Below are 19,874 nucleotides of genomic sequence, written 5' to 3' on the forward strand. Positions count from 1 at the left end.
AATCGTATGTTGCTATCAAACTCATAAATGTCAGTATTAGAATAAGCAGAGTGTTACAATTTGTAGGGAAAGCGTTTGATTGGCAAAATGAATTTCAAAGGTGAGGGTACATGGTGGTATAATCTCCTTGGTCTTAGGTTATGTTTGGTTCTATCAATCAAATTTGAAGGCGAATGAAAGGAAAAGAAAATACAAAAAAGATAAAAAGTGAAAAAAAATAAAAAATTAATAAATAAATTTTTTTATTACTTCAAACTCATTTTATTTATTTTAATTCATTAATATAAATATTAAATAATTTAAAAATATATAAGTTTTTAATTAATTTTAATTATATTTGATTTTCTTTGATATTTTGATAATCAAATATAAAAAAAAAAAAAATTCTTGCATTTTTTTTTCTTTACTTGGTATTTTGTGCAACCAAACATAACCATGAGCTAATTGAACCAGGCTGGCTCTGTGATTGCCGACAGCCGGACAATGGATGGTGGGACCATCGCATGACATGAGTGAATTGGCCCACAGCCTTTTCACACCTATCCATCCACTAAGGCAATTGGTAATGGAGTCCTTCCCTACTGTATTTATTTAGCTTGTAACAGGGGCTATACCAATTAAAAAAGGGGGGAAATTTTCTGAAGGAAAGGTGTGGACCCTGGAGGCTGGAAGCAGCCATGGTAAAGTAAAATAAAAAAAAATTAACATCTAAAGTAAAAAGTAATAAATTTTTTGAAGGAAAGGTGTGGACCCTGGAAGCTGCTATGGTAAAGTAAAAAAACATTTAACATCTAAAAAATAATAAATTTTAAGTTAATAACTTAATAATAATTTAATTTAAATTTTAAATCATAATAAAAAAAATTACTAATCACTTAAAAAACATACAATAAAGTGAATTTTAAAATATTACAATATTTTTAATTCATATTTTATCTTCTCATAAAAATAAAGATTTTATTATTAGATCATTTTATTCTAAAGTTTATTTTCTTTTAAATAAAAATGTTTATTATCAGTTTCTTCATGATAAAATTAAAATTCTAAAAATGAAACTCTGTTTAAATTTATTTTTAGGATCTATATTTAATCAAAATTTATTTTTAATTAATTTATATGGAAATTTAATTTATTTTAAAATAAAATCTTTTATTCTTGGTTATTTTAAAAAATAAAATTAGAATTCTAAATAAATTATACTTAATTGATCTGTAAGAACTATTTTTCATTAAAAAGTTATAGTTCTGATAACAAGATTAATAATAAAAAATTAGATAATTTATTATTTTTATTTATTATGAATTATTTATATTATATGAGATTTTTTCACTATTATTTCAATCTTTTGCTCTAAAATCTATTTTTATTGATTATAAATTTGGTTGTGGGAAAGTATGAAGAAAATAAATTAGAAAGGAAAAACGTAAATAAAAAGTTAAGAAAAATGAAAATTACACTTTACCCCAGTAATTTATTTATGTACTCGAAATTAAATTAATTTGGTAAGAAAATTAATTTTTGGCAGCGAAAGTTCATGGGGATGTTGGAGAGGATAAGGACGTCCGACTGATCTTCTTTCCCTTGACTACAACTCAGTAGTGAACGGTTTAATGGATGACAGCTGGTGAGGGTGAGAAGTTGAAATCAAAGCCTCGTCTGTGGGCCTCACCATTCAACCCAAAACCCATGTGGTATGTGGATGTGTCTCACATTATAGCCATAGGCAATTCTCTCAAGGCCCAGCAACCAAATCATCTGTAGTGGGTGTGGAGGGCCATTCAAAATTTTATATTTAAGGAAAAAAAGGAAAATAGTAAGGGCTTACAAGTGCTGATTCACATGGATTGCATGAGTGTAACCAGACAAAGGAGTACAGCCCCATCCTCAGGACCAGCCATGGATTATCGAGAACCACCATAAATGCACACATGAGAACTCTGCAGCTCTCTGCTTTCTGCCAAGTCTACACCCAAACCACCATTCCAGTGATGACTAAAAGGATATATATCAGGAAATGGGACTAAATTGTAAACAAATGTTAGAGGTCTAGGTGTAAGAGAATTTTGACAAGGCACCCATGCCCAAAATGTAGTTTTTGGGTACCAAAGAAAAATACATTGCCGAGTTGGCTGTCAAATCGAATGCCATTCAAATTTTAACACTGAGGTCAGCCAGCTATTCGCAAAACTATGCCAAACCAACTTATTAAATTAAGGACTTTAAAAGGGGTTTGACTAGAAGGTTGTGTAGTACAGCATTAATCATTCAGTGGTTGGCGTCACAGAATGGGCTGATGTGATAATAAATAAATAAATAAATAACAGGGAGAATCCAAAGTGATGTTTCTGATCCATATCCATCCTTAGACTGGGGTCCAAACACGGCAGTATGAGGCTAGAATAAATGGACATGGGACATGAATCTGCGGACCAACAACACTCAAAACCTTTGAAAACAATTCATCCAGGGAAAGATCTTACAAGGGATGGTTCCAGTGTTGATAACACATCATGTGCTCTTCTTTAAGGTTTCTGTACAGACTACAGTCTACTTACAATTTAAGTGATGAAATTAAGGCTCCTGAATATAAACTTGAGTGTAAACCTTGTCAAGGTAAACTCATGAAGCTCCACTAATGGCAGTTTACCAGTAACTAGGACAGACAACAAGCACATCCTAGCCACCACAATGTGCTATGCCTAAACTAGGATGGAGCCAAAAAACGCATGATGGCAGAGAAGAAAAAATGGAGTGGACAAGCAAATTGCAGAATAAAAAATAGACCCACCTAAAGAGAACTTGAAAACTAGGAAATAATTCAGGGAGAAAAATGAACTCACTGGGCACATGCCTAAGCTTGACAATAGGCCACCTGTTGTGAGGGAAGTTCCTCTATGATCTTCCTCCTCAACACAAACGACAACCACAGCCCTGAAACAATAGTGCAATTCCATCTTGGATAACCAGATCAAATAGACACCACTGCAACACAGTTGAGGAGTACAGGGTACAAGAGCACAGTATAGTTAACATTGCATATATACTGATAAACAAAAATTATATCATTTTCTTATTGTAATTTTAGTTTACATCAATTCTGAAACAAGTATTAATGGAAGAAGGTGACAACATCAGCTGAATCGTGAAAGAATTAGCTGTAGCCCTACAAAATTACATCTCTCTTAACTTGTAGCACTTTCCGTCATGTCTCTGCAAGCATGCTCCAGGATCTGTGTGGTTTGCACCACAACTTCACAACTTCATTCATATTGAGCAAAATAGAATAATTGCATCCGGTATGTACAGGTGCACATGGGCATCATAAGCAACAATGCATGGAGATGAAAACTGTTACAGAAACCATGAGGATGAAAATAAGAAAAAGAAGAAATTAGATGATATTCATAATCATACATATCTTGGCAGATGTATACTTCAGGTGGAACTAAATTTACAAATATTTCAATGAATAATCATCTCATTGTTCATGGTGCGGCTTTTACAGGTTTCCCAGCATTTTATACTGCAGTGGATTAGGGGCACCCCCTTCCCTGTCAATTGTTTCCCCTCATTATGTGATGAAAATGAAAGGGAAACTCTTAAAATTGGTTTGCAGTTGAACATAGGAGAGCAAACAAGGAATTCATCTAGCCAATGTGATTGTGGCGTATGTGGAACTTGCATTTCATACCACAAATAAGGCAGTAATAGATTTTCCCCTCCCACCAGCCATTCATCCCTGAACACAGACATGCCTTCCACCACAAAAAACACTATCACAATGACACATGGACTATTATCAGGATGCAGATTTACTATGACTTCTTTGTTTGATTGAGGTACTGATCATTTAATTCTATTAAATTTTTTTAAATATTTAATTAAAAGAACTTACTTAGCACGGATATTCAGTTGATACTTAAACCGCCGATTTCTGTAAACAATTGTCATTTTTTATGGTGATGACATATGACATATTCCTTTTCATCAATGCATATGGGTCGTCTTGAAATTACCAAAAATTATCTAGTGTAAAGAATTTTTCTCTTTAATTACATATATTTTCTTAGATTCATTGACTATTCAAATAATAAACAATAGTAATATTTCAATCCAGTACTTAAAAGTGTTAGCCTTTTTCATGATTATTGAATTCCTATCAAATTCAAAGCCCTAAAGACTTGTTGGGGGAAACTTGAGACCCCAAATTTAAACACCAAACCAAGTTAGTTTTTGTGCCAAAAGGTAAATAGAGAACACTTTATCAGATGATACGGATTCACATCCTCAAGTTCTGACCATCAATACAAGTCACTAGCATCATTGATCCAACTAAACTTCCAACATAATTTATAAACAACAAACTCTGCCACATCCCAGAGCACCACTTTCAATATTTACATGCATTCATTCAAGTCCAATCAAATAGAAAGTGAAAGAGAGCACACAAAGACACAGATAGCATACCGCAAAGATAGGAAATACCGTCTAACCCATACACCAGCCATCTAGAGGTCAAAATCATCCTGCATTACAGGCAGCCCCAATGAGATACATGTCTAATAGGCAAAACAGAATACATCCCAACCCTTGTTGTGATTAAGTCAGAAATAAATGATACCTGGTGACAACTGAACATTCTCATATTTGCCCTTTTTCATCTTCTGGTGGTTACTCATACCAAATGCACCATCATGTTGATCCATGAAACATTTATCCTGCATACACATCCTCCATAAAGAGAAAAGATCAACTTCAGCTTAGACATCATAAATAAATATGACCTTTGATTAAGGATTATTTTCATGCACAGAGTAGCACAGATACCATGTGCAAAGGAACAATAAATGAGGAGAAAGGTAAGAGGTGGGGGGGGGAAGGAGAATTCAAACATAAGTTTATCTTAAAAAGAGTTTAATTCTAATCCTACTCAAAACCAAAGAGGACCCAAGAGACCAAACTAAGTACATGCAAAAAGTACAAACAGAAAGCAGAAAACTACAAGATGCAGAATTGTTATTCAAGGATCAAAGAACATTCATGGATATCCACGTGCAAAAGAAAATATTAGCAAAACTGTCATCCAAGGATCAAAGAACATTTATGGACATCCACATGCAAAAGCAAATATTATTGAAGATTGTAGAAAATTGCTTGAAAAGTCAGAATGGGGATTAGTATAAGTTATGTGCTTAGGGAGGCTAAACAGGCTGCTGATTACTTAGCTAATAGTGGACTTAGTATTCGACAGTCCAAAGCGTACGATTGTGTAATTTCTCAAGAGAATTTCATAGAATCATGTGGAATGACTTATGTGGTAGGACACGGAGCACAGCTGTGCCATGAGTTGAATTACATTTGCTACCAAGTAGAGAAAAGAAGAAGAATCTAAGAAAGCAAGAAAGGAGGATTTGGTCTAGGTATTCTCCAAAGAACATGTAAAGCTTCCTCAAAACCATCTATAAATTTGTGGTCAAGATTTTACATCCTACAACTTTTCCTATTTCTTTCTGGCCATGTACACCAGAAAAAAATGGGAATCTTTTCTAAACAACCAACCTAGAAGCACTTCCAATTCCAGCTTGAGCCCACCATATCAAGGGAAAAACTTTTGAAGACCAGGGCATCACCCAAGCAATGCCAAAGAAAAGCCACTCTTTCACCAACCAATAAGTTCAACAATGTTCTTGTCTGAGTGGCGTCCTCATCTCTATATGTCAGTAACTTGAAGAAAAAATCAACTAAAAATATCTCATTTGTAGTATTTTTTTTCTTTTTTTTTTTTATATCAGAAAGAAACAAATTCATTGATGTGAATTGATGGTACAAATAAGGATGAGAAATCCTTCCCAAATTTGCACAAACTGATCAAAAAGAGAATGCAGATGGACTCCACAAAGGAACAGCAAAACAGCTGCACAGCAAAAGATGTAAATAAAATGTATGTATAATCCACTTCTTGTGCTTTTATCATATCATATTATATATATGTTCATGCTCAAAATGTCCAAGTTTTGTGGCTGGAATTACCATGGTTTTGAGCTTCAGTGACTAATTCCATTTCATTGGGCTACCCTCATTTGATCCATTGTTAGATAATATATGGATCATAGCTGCAAAAGTAAAAATGTTTTTGGCATTGGCTGAGCAATCTTTCAATTCACCCACCTTGACACACTTTCTCAATCACACTTGATTTCTGAATTTCTTGAAAGTTGACTCCTCAAATCGTAGTGGCTTTAAGGTTTATAACGACATTTAACCTTCATATTATTTAGAAAACTACACTCACATGGAACTCATAAAGGACATCTAATATCAACATACAGTCATGATAATGTGGAAAATAACATTTAATCCCCCTATCCAAGATGACAATGTTGCTTGCTATAAGGTATACATCTAGCCCCCCAATCTTAACTCAACTTCCATATTTGCACATGCCGCTAAGGTTGCACTTGATGTTCTAACAAATAAAAATGGCTGAAATAGAATAACCCAGCCAAGATCCTACTGCCCAGGATTGCACAACAGGGAAGAAGTTCAAAAAAGAGAAAGATGAGGAAAAACAACAGGTAAATATACAAGTGAAGTTGGGTAAAATTAACTATAATAGACATTAACATAGATGAAACATTAAGAAAGATGATAATAGTCAGTACTGAAAGCATTGTTGTAAGCAGTTAAAGCTCACCTGATGCATGATGGAGCTGCTGATACAAATCTGCTTCTGCAAACTCAGCATGGAAGGACCAAATTTTTAGGTCACAGTACTCTTGTATTACGTTCCAAACTGCTCATCTAGATTGCTTCCCTTGGACATGATCTGCAATGTTGTGCCCTTGGTAATCCAGGCAGTTAGTTCGGGCTGATGATCAAAAGGGTTAAGAGGAAGCAAACTTCTATCCTCCAGTTGTACACCATAGACAAATGGGAGTCTAAGTGTAAGGAAACTCTCTGGTGGTAGGATCACACGACATCCAAGGCTGAACTGCAATTGTTTCTCACGGTCTGGAATGGATGGAGGCAGGCAAGATGCCTACAAATAAAAGTTTGCTTTTAAAATAAGGGAGGATAAACTTGGACCTTCCAGCAGAAACCTAACCAATTATAGTGAATAATAACACAATATGTGCACAAACAGTAAGAGATCTAATCATATCATTTACACAGCAACAATGGACAAATGCTGTAATGCATGTTTCAGACCCATAATTACTATATTCGAGCAAAGTGTCTCCTTTCACAACTCAAAATCCAATTCAGTGATTCTAGCCACCCAAACCTGTCAGCTAACCTAGTAATTGATTCTATGTTTCTAGTTAAGTGCAGCAAGATAGTCATACGATTAGTATTATGAGAAGACATGAATTATTAGTCAAGACTGCCAGGAAAATTCTAGTAAATGCTGCCCAGGAAAGCACAAAAAATAACACAGAAAGAACGATCCCAAGTCATCGATCTTCAGAAGTCAAAACTCTTACAAACACTGAAGAACTACTTGAAGTTATGCATAGTTGAAAATAAATATGATATTATGTGTTTGGTTGAAAGAAACCAAAGTTTATGCATGCGTATTCAAGTCAGGAACTAAGAAATACCTCAAACTGTACAACCGGGCATGTTGCTAAGATTACTGGAAACGGAGGTGTGACCTACACAGAAGTATCCATGAATAAGTTGCAGAGTGGTTAAACGCATAAAAGAACTTTAACTTCAAAATACATCTTCATATCAGTAAAATGTACCATATTCTAATATCCAAAAAAAGGAATTAACAGAGGCACTTTTAGAATTTAAACAATCCTCACATTAAATTATCAAAAAGCATAGTTCCAACTCTTAAGTTTTACATTATTCCCATTTCAATGTCACATCATAAATTTGAACCAATAAAACATAAAATATCAAGTGAACTGCCCAAACTCCATTTAAAATAAAAAACATTCTCAATAAAATTGCAAACTTAATTTAGTTGTGAAAGATATGAATAGCAAACTTACATTCTTGAAAAGTTCTTTCTCACATAAGATACCTAAAATTTCCGTGATAATAGAATTCATACCAAGTGAAATATGAAGACATAATTTACTATGAAGAAATACTCTAGAGTAAAAGTGTTTTAGATTCAGAAGGACTAAGACAATCCAGCACCCTCACATAATAGAGATATCTCAAAGTGGCTGCTCGTACTCAACTGGATCAATTATTCATAAGGAGATAATAATGGGGATGTCATTTATAGAACTAAAGTGAGATAGCCGAAGTGGACAACTGCCTTTGTGTTTTTCTGTAAGTGTAGAATACAAATCAAGTTAAAGGAAAACATTCTAGAAGATGGCCAAAGAATCAATATGGATGCATAAAGTTAGGCAGCTAACAAACAACACATTTGGAGATGAACAATTTGAACAAGGATTTTATGATGGATGAGTAGCAACACAGGAAAAGATCAAATAGAAAAAAAAAATCATGTATAAGTTAAAGGTAGCATAATTAGAGGATAAGATGAGGGAGAGTAATCCAGGATGGTTTGGCCATGTACAATGAAAGCCAATGAATGTGCTAGCATGGAGGAATGAGGCCCCAGTTGTGCAGTTGCAGTCTCTAGTGTAGTGCTTCTAAGGAAAGATCAGTCTAAAGAACAGCTTGCTGTTGATTTCCACCATTGCTGAACAATTTTCCTTTCACCATTTACCAACCATTAGAGAAAGCACTAAACCTACTACTACCTTTGCTATTGCACAACCTGTTGTTGACAAACTAAATTGCAAAGGTCTCAAAAACTTTCTTTCTTCACTAGATAACTGATTTTCTTTTTCACTGGTGAACATTAGAAGTATAAAGCAAGCATTCTATGCTACTTTAAATTTCTGAACGTGCACCAAAGAGGCTAAACTTTCCTATTTAACCCAGGATGTACTGCTATTTAGCCTACAAAAATATGAGGATCTAACATTCATAGATGTTTTGGAAAAATTGCCAACATGCATATTTGTTAAGTTAACAGGCTCTTCTGATCTTCCCCCACCCCCCACAATGTAAAATAAAATAAAATATCATGAATTAAAAGTATGTCTGATTAGTTGTGAGAAAATCTGAAGGCAATGTAGTAAAAAGGCTTATGAATGAGATGTCATACCAGAAAAATCCTTTGAAGCTGTGATATTGCGCCCGCAAACTTAACATTTGACAGATCCTTCTTATTCTTGGAGAACTTGCAGTGTGGGCAGTTCATGTATATTGGTAAATTTCTATTCAAAAGGGAGAAAGCACCTCCACCATCATCAAGGTTAACAGACTGCATGCTTTCTCCAAGATCTTTTACAGAATTAGGGAGTGTTGACGAGCCAATTGATGTCTGGTTCTGTTCCCTTCCTAGTCCTGAGAACTGCACCAGAGCATCTAAGTGCTGACTGCCATTAGCCAATGTCTCTTTTGACTTATCAAAATTTCTCAGCTTATTTGTAGCAGTAGCAGCCATCCCATTTGAGTGTCGATGACCTTTGCCATGTCCACCATTCTTTCCCAATTTTGGAGGATCTGCCACTTTGTGATCCAAATTTTCCATAGATGCAGACAAATGGGAATCTTCAGGGAATGAATGTGAGGATCCAAGTTCATTTAGATGCTGTGGCGTGAGTATAAAACGATGTCCATGGGGGCATTCATGCTCAAATCCAACATACACTGCTACATGCTTCAAAGAAGTGTTTAATTTGATATTTCCACCACCATTTACGGTCACTGGAATTAAATTACTACCTATTTGTAAAAATGGGTCACTACCTGTGTAGCCATTAGCATTGCTCCCATTTAAGGTTTCCAGAACAGAAGAATATTCTTCCAATTTTTGAGAGCCTTGAAAATCAGCAGTTTCATGAACCTGTTCAGCACTCCTATCCCTAGCACTACTTTGCTTGATACCCTTTTCTGAACCTAATGAAGGCTGTTTCATCTGCTGAAGAGGAGGAAATCCTGAATCAACTGTTGCTGATCCAGCAACAACCTCAGAAAAAGGTTTTCTCATTGTAAACTTGGGAAGACCTCTACCAAAGCTGATTTTTTTATCATCAGACTTAATATCCTCCAAAGGTTTTCTTTCATTTTCAACTGTATTGTGTGTGTCTCGTTGGTACAATTGAAAAGCACCAGCTTTCTTTATCTCTACATTGGCAATCAAGTCAACATTGGGGTCTATACTTGACCTGATTAGAGAACCCTGTTGCACAGCACTTACTGGAGAACCATTTTGGATTCTATGTTTCTCTAAAAAAATTATCCATTTCAAAAGAAACTTTTGAGTGGCATGGAACCCACTCTGAAGTAAGCCTTTAGAAGGTTCATAGTACTTTGTCCCACCAACTCGAATCAAATTCCATGATAGGGGTTGAATTGGTCCTGCATCGATCATTTTTGGTAATTGGAGTGCAGGAAGAAACCTGTCACAGTCTGGAAAACAATTGGAAGTAATATTGGCTGTTTCAAAATCAAAAGGGTCAGCACGCAGCTTCCGTGAACGGCCACAAGCACAAGCATGAAGGAAAACAAATCCACTAGAATGTGGCTTGACTGCTGTCCCTAAAAGTGAGCCACCGGTTTCAATATCATGTCTCTGGTGCATACAGGGTTTTCCTGTCAAACTAACAGCATCGCATAGTTGCCTCCCGGATCTCCAGATAGATGTGCATTCATCCTCCAGCTTTTTTGTGAAGAGTTGCACTGCAGGTCCCTTAACCATTGAGCGGAAGGCATGTAAAGTCTTCTCTAAGTGGGCTTCATGCAGTGAAGTTGGATAAAGAGCTGGCAAGTCTTTCAAGTAAACCTCCTTAGCAGCCGGCAAGGCTCTTTCACACCACAAAGTTGAAAACTTCATGTTTAGTTCTTTACCACTTTCCAGCCAAGATACTGCAATGTCAAGAGGATCTGCACCTTTTGTAGTTATCCCTTCAATCTGTGGTGGCACATTGTTACGTTGACGGGGTTTCCTTTTAGTCATTTCAATTTCATCTATGCATCCACGTTTTGCTGAGAGAACTCCTTGTAGAATAAGTTGGCTAGAAGATAACCAGATCTCCAAACTTGGAAGTTCAGGAGTAGTAAATGTCTTTCCTGAAGCAGCTGAGGCAGCAGCAGCAGCCGCAGCAACAGCCACCATACCAACACCAGCAGCTGAGCCACTGTTGGTGTTAGTGACTAACCCCCCTCTCCCTCTTAAGATATCAGACTGCCTGTAAATGAACTCTTTTACAGATAGAATGTCCTCTTTGTTTGCATTTTGACTATGGCTTTCGAGCAAAAGAGAATCTGAGGTTGCCTTTCCATTCAAAACGTCTTCCACAAGGGCAGTAGCAAATTCAAGAGATTCACCTTTCTGGTTGGTAGATCTGTCTAACAGTGAAACAGCCCTTGATGCATCAAGTGAAAATAAAGGTGCTGAACTTGAAACGCCCCCACCCCTTGACGCAGAATGAGTTTCAGATCCTGTGAGTGTTCGGCATTTTTTAATCAAAAAACGAATCTGTGCTTCAAGAGATGACTGCAGTTTCTTCCTGAAACCGCCTTCTGATTTACTTCCAGGGCGAGCTAGCACAACAACTGAACCAGAACCTTTTGTGGGCAGGCTTGGCCTAGCTAAATTGCTCAAACTAGAAGATTGGTTAAATGAGTTATCTGTTGACTCGTCTACATTAGAAGTGGGATTAAGCACATCTGAAAAATCATCCAGAAAAACAAACAGGGTGACTGGATTACACTGTCCTGGAAACAAAGATGCATAAGAACCTAAACCTGACATGAGAGAAATAGATGAAGTGTTACGATTTGAACTGCCACCACCTCTGCCTGGAGAAGGATTATTAGAGGAGGTGGCTGATAAAGACGGTCGTGACGATGGAGGTCTAGATGTAGATATTGATGTTGGTGTAGTTCGGGATCTCACAAATGGAGCCAAACTGTGCTTAGCAGCTTGTAACACTCGAAATTTTTTCAAAACTTGGGTATCAAAGCGCGAACCCTCCTGAATATATATGATTACATGGCAAACCTGCATTGCTAGTTCAGTTATTTACTAAATCTTATCAAGTAACAGAATTTTCATTCAAGACTATGAAGACTTTGGACTGCAGCAAAAATCAATGAACTAAAATGCTTTGCTTTAGGGTCTCATGCTGTTGCACTGGCCCCTATATACCAATGTACTCCTTGTCCCATTGATAAGTTAATTTCATATGAAGTTATTTTCCCTCTTTTGACATGATATTTTAATGAAAGGTAAGTAGTATTAATAATAAAACAACTATAGATAATTTATGATATGCAGGTTCAAGAATATTTACACTTTGTACCAGCAACTCTAGATGACTGCCTATAACTTCACAAATTTGATGTTACCATACAATGCATGCGTTTGTGGCCTAGTCAGATGCATCAAAAAGAGCTTATTGCCTAATAAACAAACTTGAGCATTTAGATAACCTGATTGATTTCTTAATTTCTAGCTTATGTTAAACACTTCATTTTTCCAAAACGCCCATAAATTAATGGATTTGGTGTTGTGGGGAAAGTGTAAGAGTCCTCAGTATTCACATTCAAATGAGTGTCATTTTCTTTTCTTAAATATCCTCCATTTGGCCACCAAGAACAAGGGATAACATAAAAAGGAATGGAAATTTGTGCTATCCCTATGAATGCAAACTCCTGAACCTATCTAAACAAATAACTGTTTGGGTTTTTATTTAGTTATTAAAAATTTCCCTGATCTAAACGATGGATAGATTAGTTCCAATTTCCCTTTTTCTTTTCTTTTCCCTGATTTCTCAGCAACCAAATAAAACATAACGGTAATCTAGGATGGCAATCAACAACCCATCTGCGCTCAATTCAATCTATATCACAACACCAAATTGCATATCCAGATACGACATTAAACACAATAAACATATCCCACATAAAAGAAAAAAAAGACAACAATCAAATGAAAAGCTACAACTCACAGCGAACATGAAGAGCATTCCTTGAAGGTCCCCAAACTCGCGTTCCTCCAAAGCCGAATCGAAACCCCAATCCGTCTGCAAAAACCCTTCCATCGCCGGACACCCAGTGGAACAATACTGCAAAAACAAAATCCCCTTTTCCTCATCGTGGTAATAGCTAATTCTCCTACTCTCGAACCACCCTTTCACTTCCTCTTTCTCGATACACAAACCCTTCTCCAGATTGCCCGACCCGAACGCATTCAGGTCAAGGATCCGATTCATGAGGTGGGATACGTCGTCGGGTCTGCGCCCAATGAAGCCCACAACAACGACGTTCTCAGAAGGGCGTGGCTGCAGCGACGAGGACGGAGGCGGGTCGGGCGGCGGCGCGGAGGGGATTGGAGAGGGAGATGAGGTGGTGGGTGTAGGGGATGATGGTGAGCGAATTAGGACTCGCACCGGTGAGGGGTTAGCTGAATCCATGAATGCGGAGACGAGTCCTGAATCGACCAACTGCTTTACTTGGCTTGGACTTCCATGGAACACAGCGAGAAAGAGAGCTCAGTGTTGCCGCAGAGGCCGGCAGTAGCCTTTCTTTCAGTAATTTAATTATGCTCTACATCACGGTCATATGCATATTCCCATATTTCCACTAAATTTTTCTAACTTTTCTTCATCTTCATAATTAAACTAATAGAGAATGCCTTACAATTCTGGTTTCAGAATGTTTTCTTCTTTAGGCATGGTATATTTGGGCAACACGCATGATATCAAAATATTCCTACCCCCACAAAAAATAAATAAATAAATAAATAAAATGCTATTCTTGTGATCTTATAACTTACGAGTTATACTAACTATATTCGAAGTAAAAAAAAATTATTAAGTTCTTATTTGAGAACCATTTTCTAAGACAGTTTCTTAAAACATATTTGACAATCAAAATCGTTTTCTATTTTTGAAAAACATATTTTAGTTATTTTGAAATATTATCACTTGTTTTCTGAAAGTTATTTAAAAAAATAATTATATAGATATGTGAAATGATTAAAAATAAAATATTATATATAAAAATTATTTAAAAAAAATATTAAAAACGGGTTAAAAATATTATAGGTTTTTCGAATAGACTTAATTTTACAAAACATTAAAGAACAATTTTAAAAAATAACTCTTAAAAACTGTTTTTATAATTGTTTTCAAAACAGTTATCAAATAAGGCCTAATATTTTGTCATCTTTATGAGTTATGCCAATTATTTCACTCACTTATTTTTATTAACTAATTACTTGCCATTTTATTTCACTACCATCCTTTATTTTAACTTACCAAAGAATTAATGATAATCACCAATCAATTCCCAATGCTAAAACTATCACCAAAACAAATGACCACCAGTCCATTCATGATGCTGGCTTACAACAAAATTTTCCGACAATGAGAAAGAGAAAACAAGGAAATAGGATTTTAACAACATTTTACAATCATTAATTCATTTTATGATAAGAAAGAGAAAGCTAAGGTTGGAACTTCATAGGTTGATTGGGTTGATGACTAACCTAAGTTTAACTCAAATTAAGAAACAATTAACTAACTTTAACATGAGGGTACTTAACCCAAACCCACCCCAACCTTATTTTTCTAAACTCATATTGAATTCAGGTTATTCAAGTTAGATTCACATTGGTCGAGTTAGACTTTAGTTAATTGAGTTAGATTTGAGTTGATTGAGTTAAATTTAGTTTGATTGGATTGTATAATTTAAAATATACTTATAATATTTTAAAATTATATTTATACAAAAATTAAATAGTAAATACAACAAATTTTCAAAATACCAACAAAAGAATAAACATGTGTCCGTTTGGTGGTTGTTTTTAAAAAGTCATTCAAACAGCCTCATAAATTTATATATTTCCTAAAAAAATAAAAAATATATGATATACTATAATTTAATATTTAAAAAAATAGAAAAATAAAAATAAAATATTATTATATAGAATAATATATATTATAAAACATTAAATCGGGTTTGAGTTAGGCTCAAGTTTTTTAAACTTTAACTTGAGTTCAACCCAAATTAAGTTTGGAATGAAAAACCCCAACATGAAAGTTAAAAATGATTGTTTAAACCCCCCTAAATATTATGTTAGGTTTACCCGTCTAAGTTGCACCCATAGAGAAAGTAATGAAATAGATTTTTAATTTTCTAACCGTTAATAACATAGGTCTATATACAAGTGGATAAAAGGATAATATAAGATTTTTATTTAGATAGGTAAATTAAAAAGATTTTAGATAGTTATCAATTGAAAAGATTTGATATGAACTGAAAATATATGAATATCTATAATTTGAAAACACATGATGTGAATTGAAAAGTATTTTTAATTATTAATGGAAAAAGATTTAGATGTCAACTCACACATCGGATGAACACAGGACATCAATTGAAGGGTTTTTTTTTTTTTAATTAAATATATTAATAAAAATGAATTAATATATCACCTATTTTTAAAGGATTAGAAAGTTTTTTATAATATGGTAATATCAATATTGCTCCTTTTGAGAAATTGTAATAAAAATTGAATTTTGTATTTTTAATTGTTGTCAATACATTTCTCATGTAAAGTGAGAAACATTATCTTAATTACTTTTTATTAAAAAATTAAAATGAAAACTCATGCTATTATCATGTTTTTATTTTATTTTTAGAAAATGGAGAAACATCATCTAAATCTATTTTTTATTGAATAAATTAATCAAAATAAATGGATAAAGTGAATATTAGTATCATTAAGGGAAAAAAAAAAAAGAAGTCAATTGAAGGATGTAGTGGGTAAGTGGGTATTAATGAGATGAAAAGTTTAATTTTTTTTTTAGTCTATAATAACAAAATATATAGAAATGCATGAAGAATTTATTAAATAGATTAGTTATAAAATATTATTATTTTTAATTAAATTTTAACCAGAAATATTATCTGAATCAATTTTCAAATATGGACATGGTTGTTGTGCAAGACAATAGACATAGTTAGTGGTACCGAATGGGCCGTGATAGTTAAACCTCCAAGGCTCGGCCCGTATTAAGATGGGCCCTAAAGTTTGCAGCAAATTTGAAGCCCAGAAAACCAAATAAAAATTGATATTAATATTAGTCGGACGGATAGAGTGAGACCCAGAAGCTCATTATCTCAATCGGATGCAAGCTGCGGCTGTATTGGCTGCGATGGCTGTTAACACGCTACTCTCCACTGCTCCATCTCGTGTCTTTCTCTCTTTCCCTAACCCTAGCCCCAACCCTAGTCCTCAGCTCCATTCACAATTCCATGGCCTCTCCCTCAAACTCACTCGCCAATCCATACCCCTCGCCACCGCTCCCAAGCCCCTCTCCGTGGTCGCCGTCACCAAGAAAGCCGTCGCTGTCCTCAAGGGAACCTCCTCCGTTGAAGGCGTCGTCACCTTGAGTCAAGAGGACGATGGTTAGTTCTTTGATTTTCTGATTGATTCTGTGACCACGTGGGGAAATGAATGAAAAGTTAGGAGTTTTGTAATGGGTTGACTATGCTTCATTTCCTGCGTCCGAGCAATTGGATGAAATTTAATTTTTTTTTGGTTTCCTATAAAATGTAGGATAAGAGATGAAAATCGGGAATAATTTCTTTCCATTTTCTCGATGCTGTGTTTGGGTTGCCGAGAAAATGTTGGAAAGGAAATGGAAATTTGAAATCTTGTAACAGTTTCTGGCTGAAGTAGGTGTTCTGAAGTTCCAAGTGTTTATTCAATTTCCTACAATGCGTCACCAACCAATCAAAGCGTAATTGCTTTTGATGGTGCTTTTGGTTGCTGAGAGAATGTAGGAAGAGAAAAGAATTGTATAGGAATTAAGTCCGAGCTGTTTTTTTTTATTTCTCACTTAAGAAATCAGAAATCTCTCTACTGAGCTTAAGACAAGTGTTCGGCTCAATTGCAGTAACTCATATCTGTATGGAAACCAAAAAGACGCAGGATTCAAATTCAGAATCGTATTTTTACACATAATTCTCCCGTTTGCCTGGAAACTAAATGAAAGGCTGATGGTGGTATGCATTTTTTACTCCATATAGGCCCAACGACTGTCTCTGTTCGGATTACCGGGCTTACTCCAGGGAATCATGGGTTCCATCTAGTGAGTGCTTTATTATCATAGCTTTGTATATCTGTGGATGTGATTAAATGAATCTTTTGTGAATTCTAAAGTTTAATTTCATTATCTTCTGCAGCATGAGTTTGGTGACACGACAAATGGGTGCATGTCAACAGGTTGGATTTGATTGTAGTTCAAGTTTGACTGTTAATTGTTGGTTATTTTCCTAGTGAAATTGATGAAAATTAAAAACTAATTTTGAATATCTTTCTTTTCAATTTTGAATAATAGGAGCACATTTCAATCCAAATGGGATGACACATGGTGCTCCTGAAGATGATGTCCGTCATGCGGGTGACCTGGGAAACATAGTTGCCAATGCTGAAGGTACAAAATGTTTCATTCATTTTGCTAAATTCTTGTTATCTTTTCTGTATGAGGCGCTATATTTTTTGTTGTTCATTGTAATGCAGGGGTGGCTGAAGCAACAATTGTGGATACCCAGGTATTTCTGGAAAATCGGATTTCCATTTTATTTTTTTGGGACAATTTAATTTTCCATGTGCTAGCATGGTTTCTGAGTTATTTAGGACTTTTTCATTCTTGATTTGTAATCTTTATTTACTCAAATTTCAAATGAAATGTGTAGATACCATTAAGTGGACCTAATGCAGTGATTGGAAGAGCCTTGGTGGTTCATGAACTTGAGGATGACCTTGGGAAGGGTAAAACTCTATATTTATTATGTTAAATGTAGTTTGAAATTTTCAACCATAATTGTGGAAGCAATTTGCCATCTGAATGCTTGAAAACCACATATTCTTATGAGGTGTGAATGACACCATTGCTTACTTTCTTATATGCTTAATTTTTCCATCTAACTTCCTTTTGGTCTTGCCTCTGTAGGTGGGCATGAACTTAGCCTTACCACTGGCAATGCAGGTGGAAGATTGGCATGTGGTAGGCAAAACATTGGATTTTACTCTTCCTTTTCTTTCTGGGATCATTTCCATTTTTCTTATCATCCGCTAGCTAGGAAGATTACCTTGTGCTTGCTTTGTCTCTCAATTTGATATCACTAGTTAGAATTGAACTGATGAATTGCAAATCAAGAAACTCTCTCTAGAAATAGCGGGTTACAGCTTCCTTAAATTTTCCTGGAGAGAGAACTTCATTCAATAGAGCACATATACCCAGTGCTGTGTGTTAGTAAGAGATTTAGGCTAAAAAAGAGATGGGAAATTCCTTTTTCTAAAAACACCTTGGATAGAAAAGAAACTGAGAATTTCTTTTCTGAAAACATCTTGTTTGGGTGGTTTCAGGAAAGGATTCTAAAGTTTTTCAAGAAAGGGAGTTTGGGTCCCCAAAACATATATTGGGGATTCTTGAATAATATGGAAGATGTTAACCCAAAATCCTTGCAGCTGATTATTTTTTTGACATGTCCACGCATCTTTCTCTGAAACTCATCAGGAGTGGAAGATAAACTGTTTCTTCAGGTCACCATCCACATCATCAATTAACAAAGGCAACATGAAGTTGAACATAACAAGTTGTAGAGGAACAGAAATTGATAAAATGGCAATACTCAACATTGTTTCAGAGAGAACAACCCCTTATGTGGTATCATATCAAACGATGGGCTTCATTCATGATTGTACAAAAAGTTAAGAGGAATGTAGGAAGACAAAATTTTAATTTGCAACAAGGTGTTGCTATGGTTGGTTAATTGGTCATGTTTTATTTATGAAATGGATCAAATTGGTACTTTCATTGATAGGGGCATGAATGATGTGTCTAATGAGAAGATGCATGGGAAATCTATACATTCCTCCATCCTAAGATGGTATCTAATTTTGGGAGGCAAGAGAAGGTTTATTTAGGTAGCTGGAACTGTGTGATACAGTCTAGGATGAAATTTTCCCTTCACTAAGATGAAATCTCAGCCCTGGCTGTATAATTGGAGTAATTCCATGTACATGAGTTTGGATTGTGGTAGATTTTCAGTGTTTTAGGGGTGTAAACACTTGTGAAAGAGGGAGGAGGATGGATTTTAAACCTGGGGTGGGACTCAGGAAAATCATACTATACCTTTTTAGGTTATGTAGCCTGCTGCTGGAATATTCCATCCTGGTTTAATGTTTAGAATCATGCAATCATGCAATCAAACAAGCAAGAATGGTGTTTGTTACACTCCCTCCAGCATTTTAATCTTGGACATGCACAGCACGTTGTGCTAATTTTTGTGATACTCCTTTTGTACTTCCATAAATGTTCTTTAAATATTTACTGAAATTTCTTCCTTTCTCTTCTGCTCCAATCATGTTTTGAATATTCAATCTCATTTAGTTGCGATAATTTTTTTGTATGTTGCCACTTGGCATGATACTTCATAACGCAACATTTGACTTTTGGTTCATTTCTTCGAGACCTTTGTTCTTTTTTAGAAGTGGAAGCAAAGAACTTCATCACTAAAATTTAGGAATTAAGTAAAGCAAATATGATGAACATCTCTTGTATGTGTACCTTTCTCATATTGAGTGGTTGTATGCAGGTGTTGTTGGCCTTACTCCGATATGATTACAGTTCGGGTTTATTCTATAGGTTGCTTCTCATGCCAGTTTTCATATAGCTCAATGTGATTTTCATGCTCAGGCCTGAGGATGCATCCCATGTAGTGGCACAACAACTGTTAGATGTAATATTGCAGACATTCTTAAATGTTGTTGGGTAATGTGGGAGTCTACCCTATAAAGCTTTTTCTGTGGA

General features: G+C 35.2%; 2 protein-coding genes across 5 annotated transcripts; one reads left to right on the top strand and one right to left on the bottom strand.

Moving 5' to 3' along the window:
• Window positions 1–3,041: 3,041 nt before the first annotated feature.
• On the bottom strand, window positions 3,042–13,721 carry LOC100267175 (uncharacterized). 4 transcript variants are annotated; one of them, XM_002272575.5, is made up of 8 exons: window positions 12,996–13,720; window positions 9,143–12,046; window positions 7,602–7,655; window positions 6,695–7,039; window positions 6,031–6,113; window positions 4,622–4,731; window positions 4,468–4,526; window positions 3,042–3,348 (listed from the first exon to the last, which is right to left on the bottom strand). In XM_002272575.5, the coding sequence occupies exons 1-4, from the start codon at window positions 13,458–13,460 to the stop codon at window positions 6,782–6,784; spliced, it is 3,681 nt and encodes a 1,226-aa protein (XP_002272611.1). In that variant the 5' UTR covers window positions 13,461–13,720; the 3' UTR covers window positions 3,042–3,348; window positions 4,468–4,526; window positions 4,622–4,731; window positions 6,031–6,113; window positions 6,695–6,781. The 4 variants fall into 4 exon arrangements, with proteins under 4 accessions (XP_002272611.1, XP_010651765.1, XP_010651764.1 ...); XM_010653463.3 differs by lacking the exon at window positions 6,031–6,113 and having other exon boundaries at window positions 4,622–4,718; XM_010653462.3 differs by lacking the exon at window positions 6,031–6,113.
• A 2,460-nt stretch (window positions 13,722–16,181) lies between these two features.
• On the top strand, window positions 16,182–19,874 carry SODCP (Cu/Zn superoxide dismutase-like). Its single transcript, NM_001281138.1, is given in 8 exon segments — window positions 16,182–16,461; window positions 17,086–17,147; window positions 17,242–17,281; window positions 17,397–17,492; window positions 17,579–17,610; window positions 17,755–17,830; window positions 18,012–18,065; window positions 19,660–19,874. Coding segments are annotated over 8 exon segments (666 nt in total). The 3' UTR covers window positions 19,686–19,874.

Source organism: Vitis vinifera, chromosome 6, assembly GCF_030704535.1.
Source record: "Vitis vinifera cultivar Pinot Noir 40024 chromosome 6, ASM3070453v1".
Taxonomy (NCBI): domain Eukaryota; kingdom Viridiplantae; phylum Streptophyta; class Magnoliopsida; order Vitales; family Vitaceae; genus Vitis; species Vitis vinifera.

What these genes read in the sequence shown, in the direction of transcription:
- LOC100267175 (XM_010653463.3), bottom strand. Translation starts at nt 13,460, where the DNA reads ATGGATTCAGCTAACCCCTCACCGGTGCGAGTCCTAATTCGCTCACCA. An exon ending in GAATGCTCTTCATGTTCGCT is followed by an intron (nt 12,047 to 12,995) that starts GTGAGTTGTAGC and finishes CTAGCAATGCAG; the next exon opens with GTTTGCCATGTAATCATATA. An exon ending in AGCTTCAAAGGATTTTTCTG is followed by an intron (nt 7,656 to 9,142) that starts GTATGACATCTC and finishes ACTTCTGTGTAG; the next exon opens with GTCACACCTCCGTTTCCAGT.